The sequence below is a fragment of the Leptomonas pyrrhocoris genome, assembly GCF_001293395.1.
Source record: "Leptomonas pyrrhocoris isolate H10 chromosome Unknown, whole genome shotgun sequence".
Classification (NCBI taxonomy): domain Eukaryota; phylum Euglenozoa; class Kinetoplastea; order Trypanosomatida; family Trypanosomatidae; genus Leptomonas; species Leptomonas pyrrhocoris.
The window spans coordinates 251,367-271,834 of record NW_015438361.1 but is presented as its reverse complement, the minus strand read 5'-3'; the positions used below and the strand labels follow the sequence as shown (position 1 = coordinate 271,834).

Below are 20,468 nucleotides of genomic sequence, written 5' to 3'. Positions count from 1 at the left end.
TTCAAATTGCGCGTAGCAGATCAGAATTAGTTGGTGGGAAAGGTGCTGCTTCACCCAGACGACGCAGAAATGCCGTGACATCCCCAAATAAAAAAGAATCGAGTTGAGAAGCAACAGTGACCGGGAGAGATCCTACGATAGTTATACGAAAGGCACAAGCTTGTCCTCTCTCTCTCTTTTCGGCGGAGAACGCAGTTGGTACGCATGCGACTGTTCGAAGTGAGCTCTCACCCACCACTACAGCGGCAGTTCCACAGAGTAATACGTGGTTTTGCAACAATAAACCAAGAAACTCGTTGTGCTGTTCAAAACGGCCGTTCGGGTAAGGATGACGGGAAAAAACCAAGAACATATGTGCATACCTTAGTCATTAGAATGGGTTTCATTCTTTGTTGGATGCGTCACGCAGCTTAACAGCTTAACGATGCAGATTTTAATGTAAACAGCTTCGCCAATCCTTTAAAAGAAAGAGAAACAAATTGAATCTCGTCCCCTAATTCTTCAGCCACTCCGATAAAAAGTAAGGAGAGTACCACAGCCACTGAGCGTAGCTCATCCCCTCTGCCGACTTGGGCACCACAGAAGATGAAAGCGGGGCCTCAAAGCTGTCGCCACCGCCCATCATATCAGCTAGTCCCAGCTGCTGCCACACCCGTACCCACTGCGTCCACTGTTCCAGGAGCAGTGGATCGACCCGATACTTCTCCAAGACTCTCTCCTCCTCATCGCCAGAAGCAGCGGTGACGGAAGAGCCGGGCAGTCGCGACACCCACTTCGCCTCTCGCTGTGCGAGGGCATAGGCTTGAGTTCGTTGCAGCGCGATCTTCTCCCAAATGCGGCCTGGAACGTGTCGCAGCGTCCTTCGCGCCAGCCACGCCATGTCGAGCGTTGCACTGTTGTACGCATTCCCCAGCGGCAAAAACGACGCTATTGCACCTCCGGAGACGGCGTCGGCTGAGTCTTGCTGTTGCTGCAAAAGTATGTTAATCCTCGCTCTGTTGGCTGACGAGCCGACCACGGCGCGGCTCCACTCCAGCGCACTGTGGAGCAGCGCATCGCTCTTCTTCGCCCGTTTGGTGGCGACAGCGGACATACCAGCGGTGCTGGGCAGGAAGCCCTGCGCCACCGTGAGCGCGAAGTCAACGGCTTCCACCGTCGTCTCAAACGAGGACGCACCGTAGTCCAGAAGCAGCTGACGCATCGCGCGAAGCTGTTGCGGTCCTCCTGCATGCTCCGGCTCTTGAGGTGCAACTTCGCGTGAACGCTTTCGCCCACGTTGCGGCTGTTCCTGCTGCTGCTGCTGCTGCTGCTGTCCGGCACGATCTCCACTCCGCAACGCAGCCGTCTTCCCGCGGGTCTCCATCGAGCCCCACATCGCATTGAGCACCTCGTGCTGCTGAAGGAGCGAGCGCAGCCGCTGCGAGGCGATGTCAGCCGATGTGACGAGCAACGTCCCGCCCACCACGGCACTTCCGCCATAGCCGCCCTGTGAGGGTCCTTCACGCGTGGTCAGCACCCGACGGGTGGACGAAACCGCCAAGGTGCCCTCCAACTCCGTCGAGGATGTCTTCGGATCCAGGTAGCACGCCTGCATGAAGCCACACAAGAAACGCTCGGCTCTACGCCACGCCGCGGCCGTGGTCTCGGCCTCGCCGCCGCTGCCTTTTTCCTGGACCGGAAAAAGAACGAGTGTGTCAGCAGAGGGCATCACAACAGACGTGCGAGGCCCAGCGGGATGCCGCAGGGTGACGTCACCGCTGCTACCGAGGGGGGTGCCGCGGAGCTGCAGACGGAACTGATGGCTCACTGCGGCACACAGAGAATACGGGAGGGGAGGAGAGGGGCTACTGAGGCCAGTGGTTGTGGTCGACGCCGCGCACACACTCGCGGCGATTGCCGGCAGCCACTCCAGTGGGTAGAACTCGTACCCAACCTTGTCGAGCAGCACGACGGCCTCGTTGCTGAAGCGGACACTACGCGTGCCCGTAGCGGCGTCGCTGCTGTGCTGCAAAAACCAAGAATCGATGCTGCCGTCGTGGTGGGTACGCCAGTCAAGGTGAATCTTGAGAAATAAGGGAGCCAGGGTGCGCATGAGCTGCTGCACCTGACTGGGGATGCGCAGCTGGGTGTAGACCACCACGGCGGCGAGAAGCACTTCACCCTCGTAGCGTGCCATCAAGTGGCTCACACGCTCACGCGACAGTGCGTAGGTGTGCGGTAAAGCTGCCGTGCTGTTCTTGCCCGGCTTCTTCGTTTCTCCTCCATCAACAGCGCTATCAATGCCGTTGATGTCCTCCTCTTCCCTCATCCTTTCATCGTCTTCCTCCCCTGCTTCCGTGAGCGGTGGCGCCTGCGCCTTCAGCCGCACTAGCATCGCGTAACTGCTCGTCGCTGTCATCAGAATACGACTCACTTCGTCCAGACGAAGCCCCGACACACCGGCTCGTTGGAAGTAGGAGGCAAGGGCGGTCGCCGGCCCCGCGTAGTAGGCAGGCATGTCGAAGAGAGCCGCCTGAGGTGCGCGGCCAGTCGAGGTTTCTGCTGCGCTGTCGACGCCCTGCAGCGGCATTGGTGGCAACAAGTTGAGATTTCGTAGCAGTCGCTCGTAGCTGCCCGGTAAGATGTTCAGCAGACGCTGCGGGTACGTCTTCTGCGCCACAGAAAGCAGTACCGCGTCCATCAACGCATGACTGCTCCAGCGCACGGGGAGCTGGGCGAGATGCGAAGGTGTTGCGCCCTCCCTTCCACCCCCATTGTTGGAAGCTGCCTTTGCAGTCTGCTGTTGCTGCTGCTGTTTGTCCAGCATTGATAAATGCCGTAAGAGAGGTGACCACAGCCACTCCATACCGAGCTGCTGCACCAGCGCCGGAAATAGCTCCTGTACAATGGTGTCCGCCTCTGGCAAAGAGACACCACGGGTGGTAGTGACTAACAGAGGTGTCGCTGCTGCTGCTGCCGTTGCATTGGTGGAGCCACTCACAGCAGAGGCAACCGTCGCCGCAGCGGAGATCGGTTTCTTCGAAGTGATGGGCTCTGGTCTGTTCTGCATGGCCTGCGTGCCGCCACCCAGCACAACGGTGAAAAGAAGTTCTTGGATAGCGTGCACAATTTCCATTGCCGCGCTTGTCGCGGTGCTCTCTGACGCAGCGTCCCTTGCGCCTGACCCAGCAGTCGAAGCTGTCTGCGTGTAGTGACCACCCTCCTCGGTAAGCTGGACAAGCAGCAGCACAGCACTCTGCGAGACGCTTGAGAAGTTCGTCAACTCCTCGGAAGAAAAGGGATGCACGAGGGGTGGTGTGGCAGTGGAAGGTGCGGGGTGCGCTACAGCATTGAGTGCGGCGACGGTGGCAGCGGAGCGAGTGTGCGCCACGTGCAGAGCGTACTCCAACACACCCGCCACGACGCCGCTCAGCCGCACCCGCACCTGCGCCGCCGCTTCCGCCAACGCGGACGTCTCCTGCCGCTTGTGCTGCCGTTTAGCTCCGGCCTCCTCGGTAGCGTCTCGCAGCGCTACAGACAACGTTGCATGATCGCTGTGTACAGCTCTCAAATGGGTGAAAAGGTTGTCGTCCGCCACAGTCTGCAGCCGGCCGTCATGGGCGTTCGCGTAGGCAACGAGCAGACGCGCCAATGGACCAGGCGCCGTGATGCTCGCTGCACACGCGAGGGCAGCGTACAGACGGGCCTCGCACCACTGCCGTTGCTGCCGCACCGCCGCAGGGTGCTCCGCCGTGCCAGCAGCAGAGGACGACGACGACGAAGAGGGGGGAGCGGGTAGTGCTAGTTGAAAAAGAGAGGCATGGCTCCCGTAGTGCACACCTGCACGTCGTCCGGCGGAGGTATGCGTCAGGTAATCATCTGTTAGGGCTACGAAAAGGCCGTCGCATGGCGAGAGCACCGCGGAGCTTCTCGCTCTGGACTTTTCGGTTTCGTACTGCTGCTGCGTCTCTTGCAGCACTGTTGTTAGCGTACTTGACACTTCGGGTGGGGATGAAACGAGCTGCGCAGCGTGGCGGCGCACACGTGCGGACAAGACGTCTAGCCAGCGGAGCGGGTGCTCCGATGCACCAACCGCGCATGCCGCAACGCCAACATTAAAGGTGCACGCCTGAAGAAAGGGCTGCACCTCACCTCCGGCTTTCGTGTACCCAACCGCCTCCAACAGAGAAGCGCTGTAGGCTACCGCGGCAGCCACGCCGTCTTGCGCAGACGCCGCCATCAGCGTTGGAATGGCGCGGGAGTGGGCTGCAAGCGGCTGGAAGAAAGCCAAGTGCCACAGCGCACTTTGCTCGAGTGCATCCCCTCGTGGCACGGAGTTGGCTGCGGCTGCGGTGTGAAAGCTCATGGGTCAGGAGGGAGCCGTAAGCCAGCGATACAGCAAAGAAGAGAGTTGCAAGGAGGTTTTTTTTCTTTTAATACGCAGTTGATCCAGTTTGGCGATTTCGAAAAGGAGATAAGACGAAGCCAGTAGCGAGGTCCACAGCTTACCAGCGGGTCTTATAAAGTGGAAGTGAAGCCGCCGATATGTAGAAACAACTGTGCAAGAATGGGTGCGAGTGTGTTTCTACGCGTGTAGAGGAAAACAGCAAAAATAGAAGAGGAGTGACAAAGTGAAGTACGCCAACAATAGAAAAAAAACGCAAAGTCGCCGGGACAGCAGGAAACCTTACCACGCATGTCACAAGGCCACACAAGCACACCTTGAACCTGAGAAAACAGCAGCTCTTCGCTCGGAATCTTCAAACTGCCAAGGTGTGCGCACACCAGCATCTAAAAACCACGCTACAGGAGTGCAAAAAAAAAGGAAAACTTTCAAGTACCTAAGAACACACGTTGAGACGGCCGGCGCTCTCTCAATGCCAGCACACCGCGCCTGTTCTTGCTGCTCCCCATCCCCACCCCCCAATGTACAGGTATAGCCCGCCGGAGAGCGAGAGCGTACCACTCATGCTACAGGAAACGACGCCAGCTTCAGATTTGCCGTGCCGTCCCTCTTCTTTCCTTAAATTCTGTTTCTGTTTTGAGGCACGACTACTCCCTAAATCTCAAGCTATCCTCTAAACAAAGAAATGTGTGTATATATACGGCTGTTGTTACCTACGCGGCTCGCCGAGATAGGAACACGATGCCTACAACCTAAAAATGCTATTGTAAACGTTTGCCTGCTTTACAAAACACAAAATAACAGAAGCAAAGCAAATGTATAAAAAAAAACAGAGGAAAAAAACGAAGAGGAAGCTAAAGGGATCCGTCTCGCAAGTTGAAGTCTAAAGAAGAAACGAAGAGAAAAGGGATAATAATTAAAAGAAAGAAGACAAGATCGCCCTCTGACAAAGTGAAGAGCACATAGCAACAGCAGCAGCAGCAACACACAAACACACGCACAGGCAAAGAGGCAAATAGATGACCAGGAAGAGCAAAAAAAAAAACTCTCCGGGAACACCCAGCCCAGAGGGGCCACAAAACAAAAGAAAAAATAGAAAACAAAAGGAAAGGAAAGAGACGCAAATTTTGAAAAGTTCGCGAGGTTTGGAAAGGGGAGAAAGGAAAGAGAAAGAACACAGAAGTTCTTTTGTGTTGAATTGCAAAACAGCAGGCGAGCAAGAGAAGAAATGCAAGCAAATACAAACATATGTGAGAAAAAAGATTGCAAACAGCGAAGGAAAAAACACTTCCGTTTTTAAAAAAGGAAAAATGAAAGGAACTGAAAAAAAAAGCAGTGAAGAGGGAAGACGGCGAGAAGCGTGTATACCTCCGCCTCGACCTCGTACGCAAAATCAACTTTTGCAGCTGTGAGCAGAGTTGCATCTGAGGATATAATAATAATAATAAAAACGCCCAGGTTGCTTTTCTTAATGAGTTCCGTTTTTAAGTGTTCTTTTTCCCCTCTTTCTTTTGATAAACCACACCGCGTGTCTTTCTCTTTCTTCTCTTTCCTTTTCAGACGGTGACGCACACATGCAAGAAAACAAAGGTCGACCCAAATCAACGTTTCGTGAGCGTTGCTTTCTCACCTTTTTCATTTCTATACTTCACGCCCCCACACCTCCGCAAGAGTCGTGCCTGTGCTACTGAACAAACAGCGAGCATTCCGACACCAATTCTTTCCACTATTGCTTTTCACGCGGAAAGCTCCTCAAAATGTTCGTTTAGCCTCCTCGCATAACGTAAACCCCCATCGCGAAGTCTTCAAAAAAAAGATTTTTCTCCCGCAAGACGCAAAGTGAGAAGCCTTACCGACGAATCAAGTAATAACAACAATAACCGCAAAAGGGGGAAACAGCTCTCGATGCGGAAACACTGATCGGGGAATACACAACAAAGAAGAAGATAAATGTTTTAGTGTTTCAAGAAAAGGCATGGAAAGATACTTAACAAGACGCTAGCAATAAACACAAAACAAAAACAAAACGTGTACTTCGTAACACACGGAGCTACATCGATAAAAAAGAATTAAAAAATGGGCGACGCGCTTCCACTCTTTTCTTATCTTTTTTTTTACCCAGGGATCGAGTGGGCACCTCAAACACATAATGTCTCTTGCTGTCAGAAGTGCTAGGAAGGAGAGGTGTACACGTGACGGTAGCCGTTGCAGCAGTAATCATCCACAGCAAAATAAGTTGATCGAGTTACGGAGGCGTTAGTGTTGTGTCGGTGTGCATAGTAAAAAGCGCGCTTGATTCGCTTCCGTTTTCTCTAAGAAAAGGGAGCGCCTACGACAATTCTTTTTCCCTTTTGGGAGGGATTCCTCAAGTGCACAGGTTTCTGCTTCCAGGCCTCTCTTTCTTTGTATTTCGACTTGGGACAAAGAGAGTGGCGATGCGCGTCTTCGGTCTGCTTTGCAGGATGGTGTATGTTCGTGTTCCATGCGCGAGAAGAAGAAAAAGAAAGAAAGACAACGTCTGCGAAGTGGACGTTCCATTTTGTTCTTTTTTGAATATGCTAAGAAGAATTTTAAAAAGAAAAAACGATCAGTTTAAGCTACTTACGCACATGCCCTGTAGCTTTTTGCGTGTGTGTGTGTGTTCACCGGGTAGTATTTGTCTCCAACTTGCGCTGTGCGTACCCATTCAGAAAGAAAAACAAAAACAAACGCTCACTCACCCTATTCCCTGTCGCGCTTCGAGAGCACCTCAATCTTCTGCTGCAGCACTGCAACCTGTTTCTTGAGAAGATCTACCTGCGCCTTGCGCTCTCGCACCGCCTCCTCGAGGTTCCCGGCGTGTTTCTCATCCAGCTCCTTCACGAGCCTCTTCAGGCGTTCAACCTCGCGGGAACGAGCGTAGCGCTCCTCCGGGGTGTTGATGTTCTCATCCAGCTCTGCCTCCAACCAGCGCTCGTCATCGCCCTCCTCGACCTTCTTCTTGGCAACCTTGTTCACGTAGTTGTCCTGTGTCGAGAAGCGCACGCTCGTCTGGCACGCGGACACCGACATCAGTGACGGAGCGCCGATGCGGCGCACGAAGGAGACACACGCGAGACGCTGCATTGTATTCGTGTACTTTACCTTTTTTCAAGTATGCGTTAGTGTGTATGTAAGAGGGGAGTGGAATGAATCAAACGATCGAAACTGTTAGCGATGGAGAGAAGAGAAAAAAAACTGCTAGAATGCAAAGGGAGAAAGAAAAACAGAAAAAAACAGTTGAAGCGCAAAGTGTATGAATCTGTTCGAACACGGAAACGCTGTTAAGCTGGGGGTAATCTGAACGTTTATCAAGGAACCAGCAATAAAGAAAGGAGTTGCGATAACGGAAAGAAGCGCCATGGGAGAGAAAGCATGAACAAAGAGAAAATCAAATAAAAGAGCAAAAAACAATCGATGGGCAAAAGTGATGCCTTCTCGACGTGCCTTAATGTCTGGAGAGCCCTGAGATGCTCCTCTCATGTGAACAGTCTCGCTGTCACCTTCACGTGGGTCGTTCGCACGTCTTCCACTAAGCTGCAGTGCAATGGACATGTATCAAAAAAAAAAGGCACGATGATTTTCATTGGTAAACGGCTGAGCTACACGTCACCACGACCTTTCTCCCATGCAAGACCTCTAACGTCTAGATGCCTTTCTTTTTCTTTAGTTTTCATTATTCATGTGAATAGATGCATCACTGTCGCGCATTTTCAGCCAACATGGTGTTCGAGCAATTATCGTAGAAGCACGCAATAGCACATCATTGACCATTTTACCTATGGTCTTCCTCTTCCATCTCTACGTATACTCGTTTCCTTTTTGTTGATGCTGCCGTTCAATCAACGGGAGGAGGTCGCGCCCATCGCTGCCGCCAAGACGTTCTGGTCCAGCGTCACCGTACCGACACTTCGACGCGCCATGCGTTCCTTTCCCTTCTTTTGATCATTCCACTTCTTCTGCTTCCGCGAGATATCCCCAGCGTGGATTTTCGCGGTGACGTCCTTGCGGTACGCTTTAATGGTCTCCCGTGCAATGATCTTCGACCCAATCAGCGCCTGCAGCGGCAGGTCGACCGTCGACCGCTGCAGGTTCTCCTTCAACGAGCTCAAGATACGGCGCGCTTGCGTGTTCGCCTCCTGCCGCAGACAAATGGTGGAGAGGGCGGAGATGCGCGCCTTGTTGATTACAACGTCCATCTTGACCAGATCCGCAATGGCGTACGTTGGCGCATCGTACTCCAGCGTCGCGTAGCCGTGCGAGGTACTCTTCACCGTCGAGAAGAAGCCGCGGGCGAGGTCGGCCAGCGGCATGCGGTACCGCGCCAGCGTGCGGGCGTCGTCAATCACACGCATGTCCTCCATTTCGCCGCGGTAGGCGCTCAGGGCGGCGCTGTTGATTTCATTGAAGTAGTCGCTCGGCGTCAGCACGGTTGCCGTTACGAAGGGCTCGAGATACGCACCGGCACCCTCGTGCGGCCACAGCCAGTTGCTCACCGAGAGGGGCTTGTGGAGCTGCTTGTCCTGCGGGTCGCAGTTTGGTTCCACGTACATGTACTGCACCTGCGGCGGCGTCACCAGCACCGCCTGGCCAAACTCCGTCAGCAGACGCTCCTTGAACACCTGCATGTGCAGCAAGCCGAGGAAGCCGAGCTGCAGCCCCGGACCCAGCGCCGGGCATTGCAGCGGTTCCACCGTGACGGAGGGGTCGTTCACGCAGAGCAGATCCACCGCGTCACGCAGCTGCGAAATGAAGTCGCCCTCGTCGGGGTAAAAACCGGCGAAGACGACGGGCTGCACCGTTTTGAAGCCTGGAATGGGCTGAACGGCGTACGCCTCGGTAGAGGCGGCGGCACTGTCCGCGCTGCCGGCAGCGATGGCCGCGGCGGACGGCTGCGATGTGGCGGCCGTGCTGTCTTCCCTTTCTATCGTCACGTCGTCTCGGCTACTGCCTTTGTTGCTGCTGCACTGTTCATTTGCAGTAAGCGCCTTCAAGGTGTGGCGGCGAGTTGGCAGTGTGCAGAGGGTGTCGCCAATCAGCACGTCCCGCTTTGTGAGTCCGGGGAAAAATACGTAGCCCACCATCCCTGTCGTGAGCGCTGCGGTAGGGTGCAGAGTCGGGTGGATGATGCCCACCTCGCGCACCTCGTGCTTCTTCGAGGAGTGAAAGAACGTGACGGTCGTCCCCGGCGTGACGGTGCCGTCGACAACCCGCACAAGACCGTAGATGCCATCCATGGCAAGCGAATGACCACCGAATGCAGGTGAGCCTGCAACGCCACTCGCGGCGGCTGTTGCCATGCTAAGGAAAGAAGACGTCACTGGAGAGGAAGGCTTAGTGGAAGACAACCCGGAGGATGCTGCATTCGAGACACCAGCACTGCCATCGCTCCCCGACATCCCGCTGCTCTCCGCGGTCCAGCAGTCGAACAGCAGGGCTCGCAGAGGGACGAGGTCCCTCTCCGCCTGCTTACGCTCCGCGCTGTCGGGATGCATGACAGGCAGCTGCTTCATATCCGAAAACCCAACGCGTCCGCTGGGCGGCGGCACCTTGTCAATGAGCTGCTGAAAGAGCTGCTCGATGCCTGTTTTGCTCTTCGCGCTCGTGAGCACCACCTCGCGCGTCAGCAGACCAGTGCTGTCCTCGAGCTGCAGCAGCGTCTTCTCCACCTGTGCGTCGTTCAGCACGCTGTCCATCTTTGTGAGGACGGGCAGGATGGTCAGGTTTTGCTCCAGTGCGGCGTAGAACTGGGCCATCGTCTGCGCCTCCACGCCTTGTCGGACATCCACAAGCAGCGCGGCGCCTTCCGACGCGCAGAGGCTGCGAGACACCTCGTACTGAAAGTCCACGTGGCCAGGTGTGTCGATGAGGTTGATCAGATACTGCGCCCCGCTGCCCCGGTGGGTCAGCAACACACTGCACGTTTGCGCCTTGATGGTAATCCCACGTTCCTTTTCCACCTGGAGGCGGTCGGTGAAGGTCCCCGTAGCCCCATCAGCGGGGAGAAGGTTCGCAAAGCGGAGCATCGCGTCTGAAAGGGTTGTCTTGCCGTGGTCGACGTGCGCCACCACACTAACATTGCGGATGTTTGCGACTGGGAAGCTACGCATAAGATTCTTCTTGAAGGCAACCTCCTCCGCTGGGTTGCGCGGGAGCAGCTGGGGAGTACCGACAAGCTGATGGGCATCTGGTGGGATAGCGTAGTGCGAGACGTAGAGATCCTCGCCGTGCTCGGCCGCGGCTGCCCCTCCGCTGCTGTTGCACCGTTTGCATAAATGAAGTGCGGAGGAGCCAGTCGATTGCACAGAGAGCGCACTTGTATAAACACAAGATGATTGGAAATACTGATAGAGGACGTACATGCCTTTCACTTTAGGTAAGCGAAGATGACGGTTCAGGAGGAAGAAAGCAGCGCCGCCTGGAGCGCTGCGGCGTCCCCTCATCGCGTGTGATGACGCAGGAGTAGCTGGTTCGCCTCTTGTGCACGTACTTTGTTTCTCCTTCTCCTTTCTCTTTAGGGGAAAGTGTGAGCGGTGCCGGTGTGCGACGTGACCAGCCCAGAGAGCACTGTGGAGGAAAAGAAAAAAACAGATACAGGATTCAGAGAAAGCGAGATGGCTGGTAGTGACAAAGCGTGCACTGTTTTTCTTTTCTTTTTTGCTGATCTGTCCGGTTTCCACAGCTACACAAGTGGGGATGAAAAGCCATGTGCTTTGATTTCAGAAGCGGTGAGAAACAAACAGAAGCGTTCTTCCTTTGTTCGAGGGATTGTCGACTGCAAAGCGCAGATGGTTGCAGTTCATCGGTTTTGGGTGGGGGTTTTCAGCGGCAAGCTGAAGGTGCAGAGCCCCGGCAACTAATCATAATAATTGCCGGTCAGCCACCAACAAAACTGCCACTTCACTCCTGTTCTTTTCTAGATTGTCGGTAGACAAGGATTTGCAGATACATCTGGAAAGACAAAAACAAGAATAGGTCGCACCGTGCAGTGCAACAGTCACGGATACGTGAAAGGCACGGCAAAGAGTGCCTCATGCTACATCTGAGATACGAAGGGAAAAGGGGAAAAGAACAAAACCTGTGGACTCTAACAACGCAGATGTGGTGATCGCTACGTCAGCAGCTCGCTCACCCTCAATACACATCTACGCTTTACATCATAAAAACACGAATACTACATGGTTGGAAAAACAAAAGCAGAAGAGACAGCAATAACAACAGCTACGAAGTGCGACGGCCCCGAGGTTCACACGGCATTTTCATTTTTCTTCTTTTTCTCTCTGTCCCCAGGAAGCGAACGTGTTAGGGTTTTCGGGAGTCCTTCACGGCGGCTGCGTTCAGCGGTACCTTACGCACGCTGCGGGCGATCATCGCTTGCCGCTTTTGCAGACGCTCCGTCAGCGGGAGCTCGGGGCGGCGGGGCGGGATAGTAACGGAGAAGGACGTGGCCGACTGCCGGTCCGCTGCGGCCGCATGCACAGAGCCCATCATGGAGTTGTACGGCGTACGGCTGCTGCCGAGTGCCGGCGGGGCGGTGCTCGTCATCCGCGCCCCCTCGCCCATTCCTCTTGACAAGCGCATCGTGTCCCGTTGTAGAATGGACGAGGCGATGCTCTGTTGGTGCTGCTGCTCCTCGGTAGCCAGGCGCGTGGAAAGACGGGCCGCGAGCTCGGCAGCGTACACACACGAACGCTCGCTGGCGGGGCCGGTCGTCATGACGGCCGGAGTGATGGGTGTGCCGCCGATAGTGGTGGAGAGTCGCCGCTGCGTCTTCCAGGACCCCTTCACCGCACCCGGCTGGCCATCCGCGGGTGGGGCGAGGGGCTGCCGCAGCTGGGTGACTAAGTAGCGGTGGTACAGCTGTGCGCCGCGTGCCTGCTGCACCTGCGCGCCGACCTCGATGATTTGCTCCAGCTCACTCGCGCGCACCGCGGCCTCTGCGGCTGCGTGGCGGAGCGTCTTGCGGTCTGGCGTTGTGGGCCCCCAGTCAGTGACGCTGCCGTCGGCCTCCGCATCGCCCGCCGCTGCGACCTCCGCCATGGCGGTGCCGACCTCATCCACGCAGAGGGCAGGCAGGGCTGCGATCTGCACGAGGAAGGAGCGCTCGAGCGAGGAAAGGTTTACGTGCAAGGACGGCGAGGCCTCCGTCTCCGTCTCCGCGGTGCGCAGCGAGTCGAAGCCCACCGCGGCGAGACACCCGTAGACCTTCAGGCACAGACCCAGAGTGTCAGCCACGAGAAGGGCGATGTGCTGCTCGGACGGGACAGCGTCGCGTTTGCGGTGGCGGCTCATGAGGTGCTCCATGTAAGCGAGCACCACCGCGTCGGTCACCTCGTCTTTCATCTCCGCATTGGTCAGCCCTGCCCCGACGCCGTCCTCGGAGTGGATGTAGCGGTAGTAGCAGCGGATCGCCTCGGCTTCAAGCGCCCCCTTCTTCGCGCGCTGGCGCAGCAGACGGCACACGTACTCCTCCTTCAGCGCTTTTCGCAGAGCAGGACGCAGGTGCAGCCGCAGCAGCTCCAACCCAGACGTTGTCGGCGCGCCCGCCGTGCTGTCCTCGTCACCGCGAGCCGGCAGATCAGCCGCCCAGAGACACAGCAGCAGCTGCACCGCCTCCACGCCTTTACTCGTCACCCAGCACTCCTGCACATCTGGCGTCAGCGGTGACGTGAAGATGCGCGAGCTGTGCCAAGTGGAGAGCGCGTCCAGCGCAGCAGGGCAGTTGTCTAGCAGGTCGGACAAGAGCGTCATGGCGTAGAGCAGCACACTCCTCTTTCCCTTCTGCTCGAACGGCATCGCCTCTGCCAGTGTTGGCGTTTCGAAATCGGGCGCGGCAGCTGGCACGGTGATGTCGGCAGCCAGAATGCGTGCGTGGTAAGCGGCGCGCTCCATCAGGCCGTCCGCCAGGGCGAAGGCCTCAATCAGGTCCAGCATTCCATGCACACCGCCGCTGCGCACAAACTGATCCTCGTTGCTCTCGCTGCCGAGGACAATGGCGCGAAAGACGTCCAGCAGGAGAAGAAAGACGTCGCTGTTGCGGTCGAGCTCCGCGACTTCTGCAGTGGCCAAACGAAGCGGCAGTGCGCGTTGGGGCGGAGGTGCAGGCGGCGATGCAGGCGGAACGTACAGGCAAAGCTCGAGGCGGTGGCGGATCCACATCGTCAAGAGGTCAATCCCGCCCTCGTTGGCGAACAGCTCGGGGATGAGAAGCACCTCCTCATGCATGCTGCGCAGCAGGGTGAAATGACGTCCGGTGGTGCCTTTAGGCGGCTCATCCGCCGGCTGGACACCATCAGTGGTGTCGTTATTACCGGAGGTGGGCTTCGCCGATGTAGTCCTCCCGCCTCCGCCTCGCTTTTCATTCCCGCCTGATTCCACTTCTCCCTCTTCCCCTGGTGGGGGACCCATCGAGGAGCCAGAGGTCGACAAGTCAGCCTCCGCCATCGAGATCTCAATCGCCCGCGTATCGGACTGCCTGTCCGTTGTCCCGTCCTCGTCATCGTCATCGGCGTGCGACACATCGCCTATTACCGCCATCTTCTTCAGCGTGGGTGAGCTGGTGTCGTGATCGGCGCCAAGCATGGAGTTCTTCATCGTAACCGCACAGCTGCCCACAGAGCTGGTCTCAGGGGCACCACCGTCCACCTCGTTGCCCGAATCAGCATCGCCATCGCCGACGGCTTCAGCGCCGTCCATCGCCAAGTCTGGAAGCTCACGCATCATGCCTACCTCTGTGAGCACGACATCGCCGATGCACCGCAGCAGACACCACGCAAACACCACGGTGAGGTGCGAGGACAGTGGCAGCCAGCCCCACCGCGCGGCGATCCGGCCTTCCACGTCGGCGGGGGTGCGGTCACCGCCGGCGTCAACATCCGCCATCGTGCTCGCGGGCACCGCCGTGACGGCAGCGACGGAGGAAATCAGCGGCGGCGCGGCGGCCGGAGTACCGGTTGCATCCACGTGCGTGTCCACCTCACGAATCACCTTCACCAGAAACGGCACCAACGCCGGGGCGTGCTCCGTCAGCGCGCGCTGCACGAGCGCCAGCTCTTTGGAGGTATAGATGCCGGAGTGGAGGTGGGCCTCGCCGCTGCTGCTCGTGCGTGCGATGGCGGCCAGCGTGACCAGCGCCGATCGTTTCACCGCCTCCATCTCCGGTGGAGCGGCCCTCAGAAAGCGCAGAGCCACCTCAACACCGCCAGCCGCCATAAAATGGATGTCTCCACCATACAGCACACCGGGGCCTTCGTCGTAGTCGTCGAAGCGGTCCGAGGCGGCCCCGAACGACGTACCCGAGACTCCGTAGGCGTTGACATTGCTATTGCTGTAGCCGCTGCGTTCCTCGAACCCTGGCTGTGAAGGACTAGACGGGCCGTAGCGGGGGTGCCAGCGTACCCGCAAACCACCTGCAGCCGTGTCCAAATGCTGCGTAAACAGAATCATTGAGGTGAAGAGCTCCCAGGCCTCCGCCTCTAGCACCATGAGCTCCTCACGCGTCCACGTCACCACGGCCGGCACGGTGCTGTCCATGTCCACGTAGAGCAGCAGCACATCGTAGAAGCCGAGGCGGCACAGCTGCATGCTCCACAACGCCGCCGCCACGGCCTCGCCGGGCTCCGTCTTGCCGGTGATCTGTTGAATCGGCTTACTGCGCTGGTGATAGCGTTGCAGCTGCTTTGCGCGGGCGGCAGCTGCGACGGTGGACGGCGGACTTGAGGCCGCGTCTGTCGCGTCGTGCAGCTTCACATACTCGCGAAGCGTTAAATGCGCCAGCTGCCACTCAAAGTGCACCTCCAGCAACTGCCAGCCGTACTTTTTAAACTCGACCACCTCGCGACGGCGCGCGGCAGAGATGGAGACGGATTGAAAGCGGAGGGCGTAGCTGCGCACCGCCTCCTCGGAGAGCAGCGCGGACGGCCGGGCAGCGGCGCCGTGGGCGGCCGGAGCTTGCTCGCTGTTTTTGGGCGTCGCCGCCGTCGCATTACCAGCGCTCAGCTCCGCCCCACAGGTCGTCTCGAACATCAGCGCCACAATGGCATTAATAGCCTCGACGGTCGCAGTGGTGAGGAAGAGTGGCGTGCACGTGTCCGTGCTCCCGTCGTCCTCCTCGAAAGGATCAGAGGGCTGCGGGCGGGCATCGGCCGCGGCACGACAGGCCGTCAACGTGTCTTCACAAAACTGCGCATCGTAGCGTAGCAGCAGCGCCAGCAAGGTGACGAGGTCATCGCGCATCTCGCGGTGAGCGAGGCTGTGAGTCTTATTGAACTGGTGCAGCAAGGAAAGGAAGAAGTCCACCGCGGGCGAGTCGGCCTCTTCATGCATGGACAGCGGGGCCGGTGCACCCTGCTGCTGCTTCTGCTCGTCGACGTCATCATCGTCGCTGCGACTGCCGTTCATCAGCTCTGGCAACGATCCGTAGAGAAGCTGTTTGGCGGCGGACACCGGCGCCAACAGCGCGGCCGCCCACAGCGCATCCACGCAAAGGCGGGCGTACATGGACGCACGCGACGAAAGAGAGGGTGTGGTGGGGAGCATGGACAGGGTGCGCAGTATCACTGGGACCAAGGTGGGCGGCAGCACACGCTGCGTCGGCGAACGTGTCCTATCACCGCTGCTGCGCTGCATGACGTGCTGCTGCGCTTGCAGAAGTTGATTTACGATTTCCAACACCCAGTAAAGTTCGCCGGCAGGACCGCCGCCATATACTGCAGCCGAAGCGTTGCGGCTGCAAGACCCCTCCGCGGCGAAGGCTCCCTCTGGAGCACAATCCGCATCTTCGTCGCTGCCGCTGTCTCCTCCATGCTCTTCGTGTGTGTGGTGCGACGACGCCACTGCTTTCAACGACACAAGGAGTCGTGCCCACTCCAGCGTGACGTCCTCGAGTATCTCAGAAAGCTGAATGCTCTCCAGCGCCACGACGAGCGGAGCTGCTGTGGTGGCGGCGGTTCCTTCTTGAACTGCCTTCAGCGCTTTTGTCGACCGCCATGCTCGCGTTTGAGTGGAATTGGCTGCCGCCCCACTTCCGTCTTTCTTCGTCACGTACATGGAGAGCAGCTGAAAAAGACCTTTGATGGCCGCGAGACGCACCGCTGATATTTCCATCGAGGTGGCATTCATTGCCTTTGTCACCTCCAACAAAACGCGAGCCAAATCGGATACCGCTAACTTTTCGCATTGCTGATCCTGCAGCGACAAACACACAAACGGAGCGGTGGTGCAGCTGGCAATGAGGGCGCACAGGGCTGATGGAAGGGAGTCGATGCTGCGAGGAGGTTCAGCGGCAACGACCGCAGTGGCCACTGGTGCTGCGGCGGCGGTGGCGGTCGCAAAAGTTTGTGCTGTGGCCAAGCTACGTGGAAGCACCCCGTCCGCCGTCGTCGCCACGCGCACCGTAGCCATGTAGTTCTCCCACGCCTCCATCTCCGCCTCTTCCACGCTTTGCTCTCCGTGCGCAGCCGCAGCACCAGCAGCGGTGCCAGCAGCGCCTTCTGCCACTGCTTTTGTTTTGTGCAGCGTCTCATCAATAAGGGGTGGAAGCAGACTTTCAATGGGGGCTGCAAAGGCGGCAGCCGCAGCAGAAGTAGTCGTGAACTGCAATGCACTGGTGTTCGACATGCCCGCCGCGCGGGACGTAGTGGGGAAAGAAGAGGGGTCATTCTGGACTTTGGTAAGTGGGGACACGGCAGCGGCTGGGTGCAGCCCTACTTCGCCTTGCGCGACGGCCGTGGAGAGCGCACGCAGCAGATCCAGCAGGCCGCCCTCGACCATTCTCGTGGTGACGCCGGCTGCCATGTCGCCGTGCAGCAGCTCCGCCAACAGCACCAGTCGTGTGTAGTCACCGGCGTGGCGCAGCGAGCTTAGCTGCGCCGCCACCTCCGCCACGCGCGCCTCCAGGTATTGGGCGACGTCCTTGGGGGAAGTCAAGGACGCAGCCGCGTCAGATGCGAACGTTGGCGCCCACGCGAGGAACGAAGGCAGCTGCGTGACGTGTTGTACAAGAGCCTCTGCGCGTGAGCTACGACTTACTCTAATGGTGGCGGCCGCACTACGCGATGCGCCGGTGGCTGCTTTGTCCTTCTTCGACATGGACGCGTGCGGTGCCGCTGGTCCTTTGGCAGCCGCCCGTTTCGCTGGTGCGAACATTATGTGGGCTGTTGTGGTTTTCAACTGCTACAAATGCGGTGCTGGTGTGAAGGAGGGGGGCGGTGGAGCAGAAGGTCAAGCACAGGGAAACCAGCGACAAATAAGAGCACAAAAAAGGTGCAATTAAACCTCCTTTCGTGTCTTTTCTTCCTTCTTGGTTTTCTTTGAAGGGAAGAGAGCAGCAACAACCAGTAGCTGGCTCCCCGCACTTTCGATGCGGACCGGAAAGAAGGAGGAGTGTGGAAAGGCAGGAGACTTGGGTAATTGAAAGAGGGCACACCGACAGTGTCAGCAAAAAGAAAAGACCAGAGTGCACGGTTGCATTTCCGAAAGTCAATACTCATAAACTCATCGAGTTCCCACTTTTACTGAAAGTGCAGGGAGACGTGATACCGTGCGAAGCAGTCGCAAGTCCACCAAAACGACTTGTTGTCTTTACTCACTCAACGCGAAATGTATTGCCATGTTGACCTACTTCACCTTCGCTAGTGCTCATGTGTGTCACTGAGGAAAAACAGTGCTGATGAGTGGTGATGTATTTTTCTTTTTCCATGGTGCGGTAATAATACAGCAAAAGAAACCGTTGTTGCGAGATCAGCCCCACGTAGAGCCCGCCGTCTCCTTCTGAGACACTGCTACGGATGGGCCACTACATGGTGGCTCAACAACGGCAAGAGACAAAACAAGAGCGGACAGTAAAAATGGAAAGTAAAAACGGTGATAATTCCATTGCGGAATCAACAGAGGAGCTGTACAAATCGAGACTATGTTCTCATTTGTTGTTGTTAGAGAACGGGGGAGGGGGAAAACAGATCCGTACCCTTCCATGACGCAACTCCTGTGTGCACTGTGAATGCGTAGCAAGCCGTCACTGCGCCATCTTTTCTGAATCGTCTTTCTCTCTGTCACAGCGCGATAATAACAGCCCCTCAAGACGAGGTGATGGCTGCGCTGACTAGAGAACCGTCATCTAGCAGACTTTTCCTCTTGCATGCGTTTTCCATGCTACTCAGTTGGCCGATGGTGCGCGGAAGATTCTGTTCATTATTTAAAAAAAAAACAATAAAGATTCTTTGTGTACTTCAAAACTCCGCATTTACGAAGGTAGAAAGAAAAACCACCCCTGTGTTTTTGCGTACTATAAGTAACGTGTAAGTATATAGCCTCTTTGATAGGCCTGTGCCGTACATGCCAAACCACACGGAAGGGGAGGAGGGGGCAAGAGGGGAAAAAAGGCGGTAAGACAAAGCATGGCTCAATAACAATAGTGTCGTCACTTTGTGGGTCCGCTGCAACGCAGTCGGCGTGCATTCCACCTCAATAATCGCGCTGCCCCTCCATTTTATGGAGCATCTGACGGGGGCGACACAGCGGTTTTCATCGACTGACTAACGGATTTGTTTTTTAAGATTTATTAAATCTTTCTGAAATGCGTTCGTTGCCATCGCAGGCAAAGCACTGCTTGGGGCTTGTTGTTGTTGTTGTAAAGTTTTGTCTCACAACTCTCCACTCAGAAGACTACGAAGCCCCAAAAAGTAAGCAAACATGAGTCGCAAAAAAGATTGTAATGCGTTTCGAAAAACACGAAAAAAATAAACATACATCGAGTTTCCACGACACACACACACACACAGCCAGCTCCCTTTCTCACCTCTCCAAGAAGAAAAACAAAAAAAAGGCTCAAGAGCGAAGTGCAGCTGCTTCCTTGAGGCAACGGCACACTCAAATCATAATAATAGTAGACAGGGGTGATGGGTGCGGAACAGAAAACTGCGACACAGGCAGTCGCAAACGAGAACAACAGAAAAAGGGAGAGAAAAAGAAAAACTTCGTCTACGGCTTTCTCACAAGCTTCCGCAGTGTCTTGCCAGCAGCACGCCATTCGAGCGCCAGTATATGGTGATGAAGAAATAAAAAAACAGAAATCTTAACTGCGCAGAAAACATCGTTTTTCGGGGAGAAAAGTGGTTGAACGCGGAGTACAATTTCGTTGTGTTCTCGTGTTCACGTGCATTCTTATCCGGTGTTGACAAAAGAAAAAAAGTAGTGGACGGCGATCAAGTTACCCCAAAGAAAAAGAAGACCCCGGAATACACACACACGCACTCACTCAGATACACACAGACACGTATTTAAAGTTAAAGCGTCATTAAAGGAAGACAATTAGGAGTACTCACACGCACCGTCTCAACAAGTGCGATCTGGGTTTTCTTTTTTCTCTTTTGAGGTGCGCGTTCGCTCGGCAAATACATATCAATGAAGAGAAAAGCGTGATTTATTAGAAGGGACGCGCTCTGCGAACGGAAATACTCTCTTTCTTTTCTTTGAAAAAAAAAAAATCAGGTTCCGGCACATTTTAGAGTCGATATATATGACGGTGAGATTTTGGGAAAAGAAGAACGGAAAACAAAAAAAAACAGTAGCACCTCGTGAAAGCGATCCTGCATAATTTACGCGTCCGTCTGCGTTACAGTCAGGACTGGCCGCTGTGCTCAACGTTAATTGCGCAGTAGCAAAGAGAGAAAGATTGAACAGCAAAGCTCAGTCAAGTCTCCGCTGACCAGGCTCAGTTGCGTTCGTGACAATACAAAGCGTTGTTGGCACACATAGCTCCGCGGAGTCTTGACCAATTGAGCTCCGTGTAGTGTCCGCGGCGTTCGTGGGAATCGTCGTAAAAAAAAAAAAGGATCAAGGGCAGGTTTACAAAAAGAAGTCACTTTTGATGAGCAAAGTCGATGTCAGCAAGATTCAATTTTTTTAAAAGAGAGTAAGAAGATATGCTCGACTCTGGCGCATAAAAATGTAAGAAAGATGAGAGAGAGATAACTTGCGCTGACGTTTCTCGAAAGGATGCAAACGTGCGAATTCTGGATAAGCGAGACACGTGAGTCAAAGCGATGAAAAGGCTGAACCACCGCCA

The 20,468-nt window shown here is 56.0% G+C and overlaps 4 protein-coding genes across 4 annotated transcripts; all 4 read right to left on the bottom strand.

The window, feature by feature from the left end:
* Positions 1-493: 493 nt before the first annotated feature.
* ABB37_03226 (hypothetical protein) lies at positions 494-4,566 on the bottom strand (the record flags this gene model as incomplete). Its single annotated transcript, XM_015800495.1, has 1 exon — positions 494-4,566. The coding sequence occupies exon 1, from the start codon at positions 4,217-4,219 to the stop codon at positions 494-496; it is 3,726 nt and encodes a 1,241-aa protein (XP_015660502.1). The 5' UTR covers positions 4,220-4,566.
* A 2,539-nt stretch (positions 4,567-7,105) lies between these two features.
* Positions 7,106-7,704, bottom strand: ABB37_03225 (putative mitochondrial hypothetical protein; the record flags this gene model as incomplete). Its single annotated transcript, XM_015800494.1, has 1 exon — positions 7,106-7,704. Exon 1 carries the CDS (start codon positions 7,487-7,489, stop codon positions 7,106-7,108), a length of 384 nt encoding a protein of 127 aa, XP_015660501.1. The 5' UTR covers positions 7,490-7,704.
* Positions 7,705-8,244: 540 nt separating this feature from the next.
* On the bottom strand, positions 8,245-10,971 carry ABB37_03224 (putative mitochondrial GTP-binding protein; the record flags this gene model as incomplete). Its single annotated transcript, XM_015800493.1, has 1 exon — positions 8,245-10,971. Exon 1 carries the CDS (start codon positions 10,843-10,845, stop codon positions 8,245-8,247), a length of 2,601 nt encoding a protein of 866 aa, XP_015660500.1. The 5' UTR covers positions 10,846-10,971.
* Positions 10,972-11,704: 733 nt separating this feature from the next.
* Positions 11,705-17,758, bottom strand: ABB37_03223 (hypothetical protein; the record flags this gene model as incomplete). Its single annotated transcript, XM_015800492.1, has 1 exon — positions 11,705-17,758. Exon 1 carries the CDS (start codon positions 17,546-17,548, stop codon positions 11,705-11,707), a length of 5,844 nt encoding a protein of 1,947 aa, XP_015660499.1. The 5' UTR covers positions 17,549-17,758.
* Between the last annotated feature and the right edge of the window lie 2,710 nt (positions 17,759-20,468).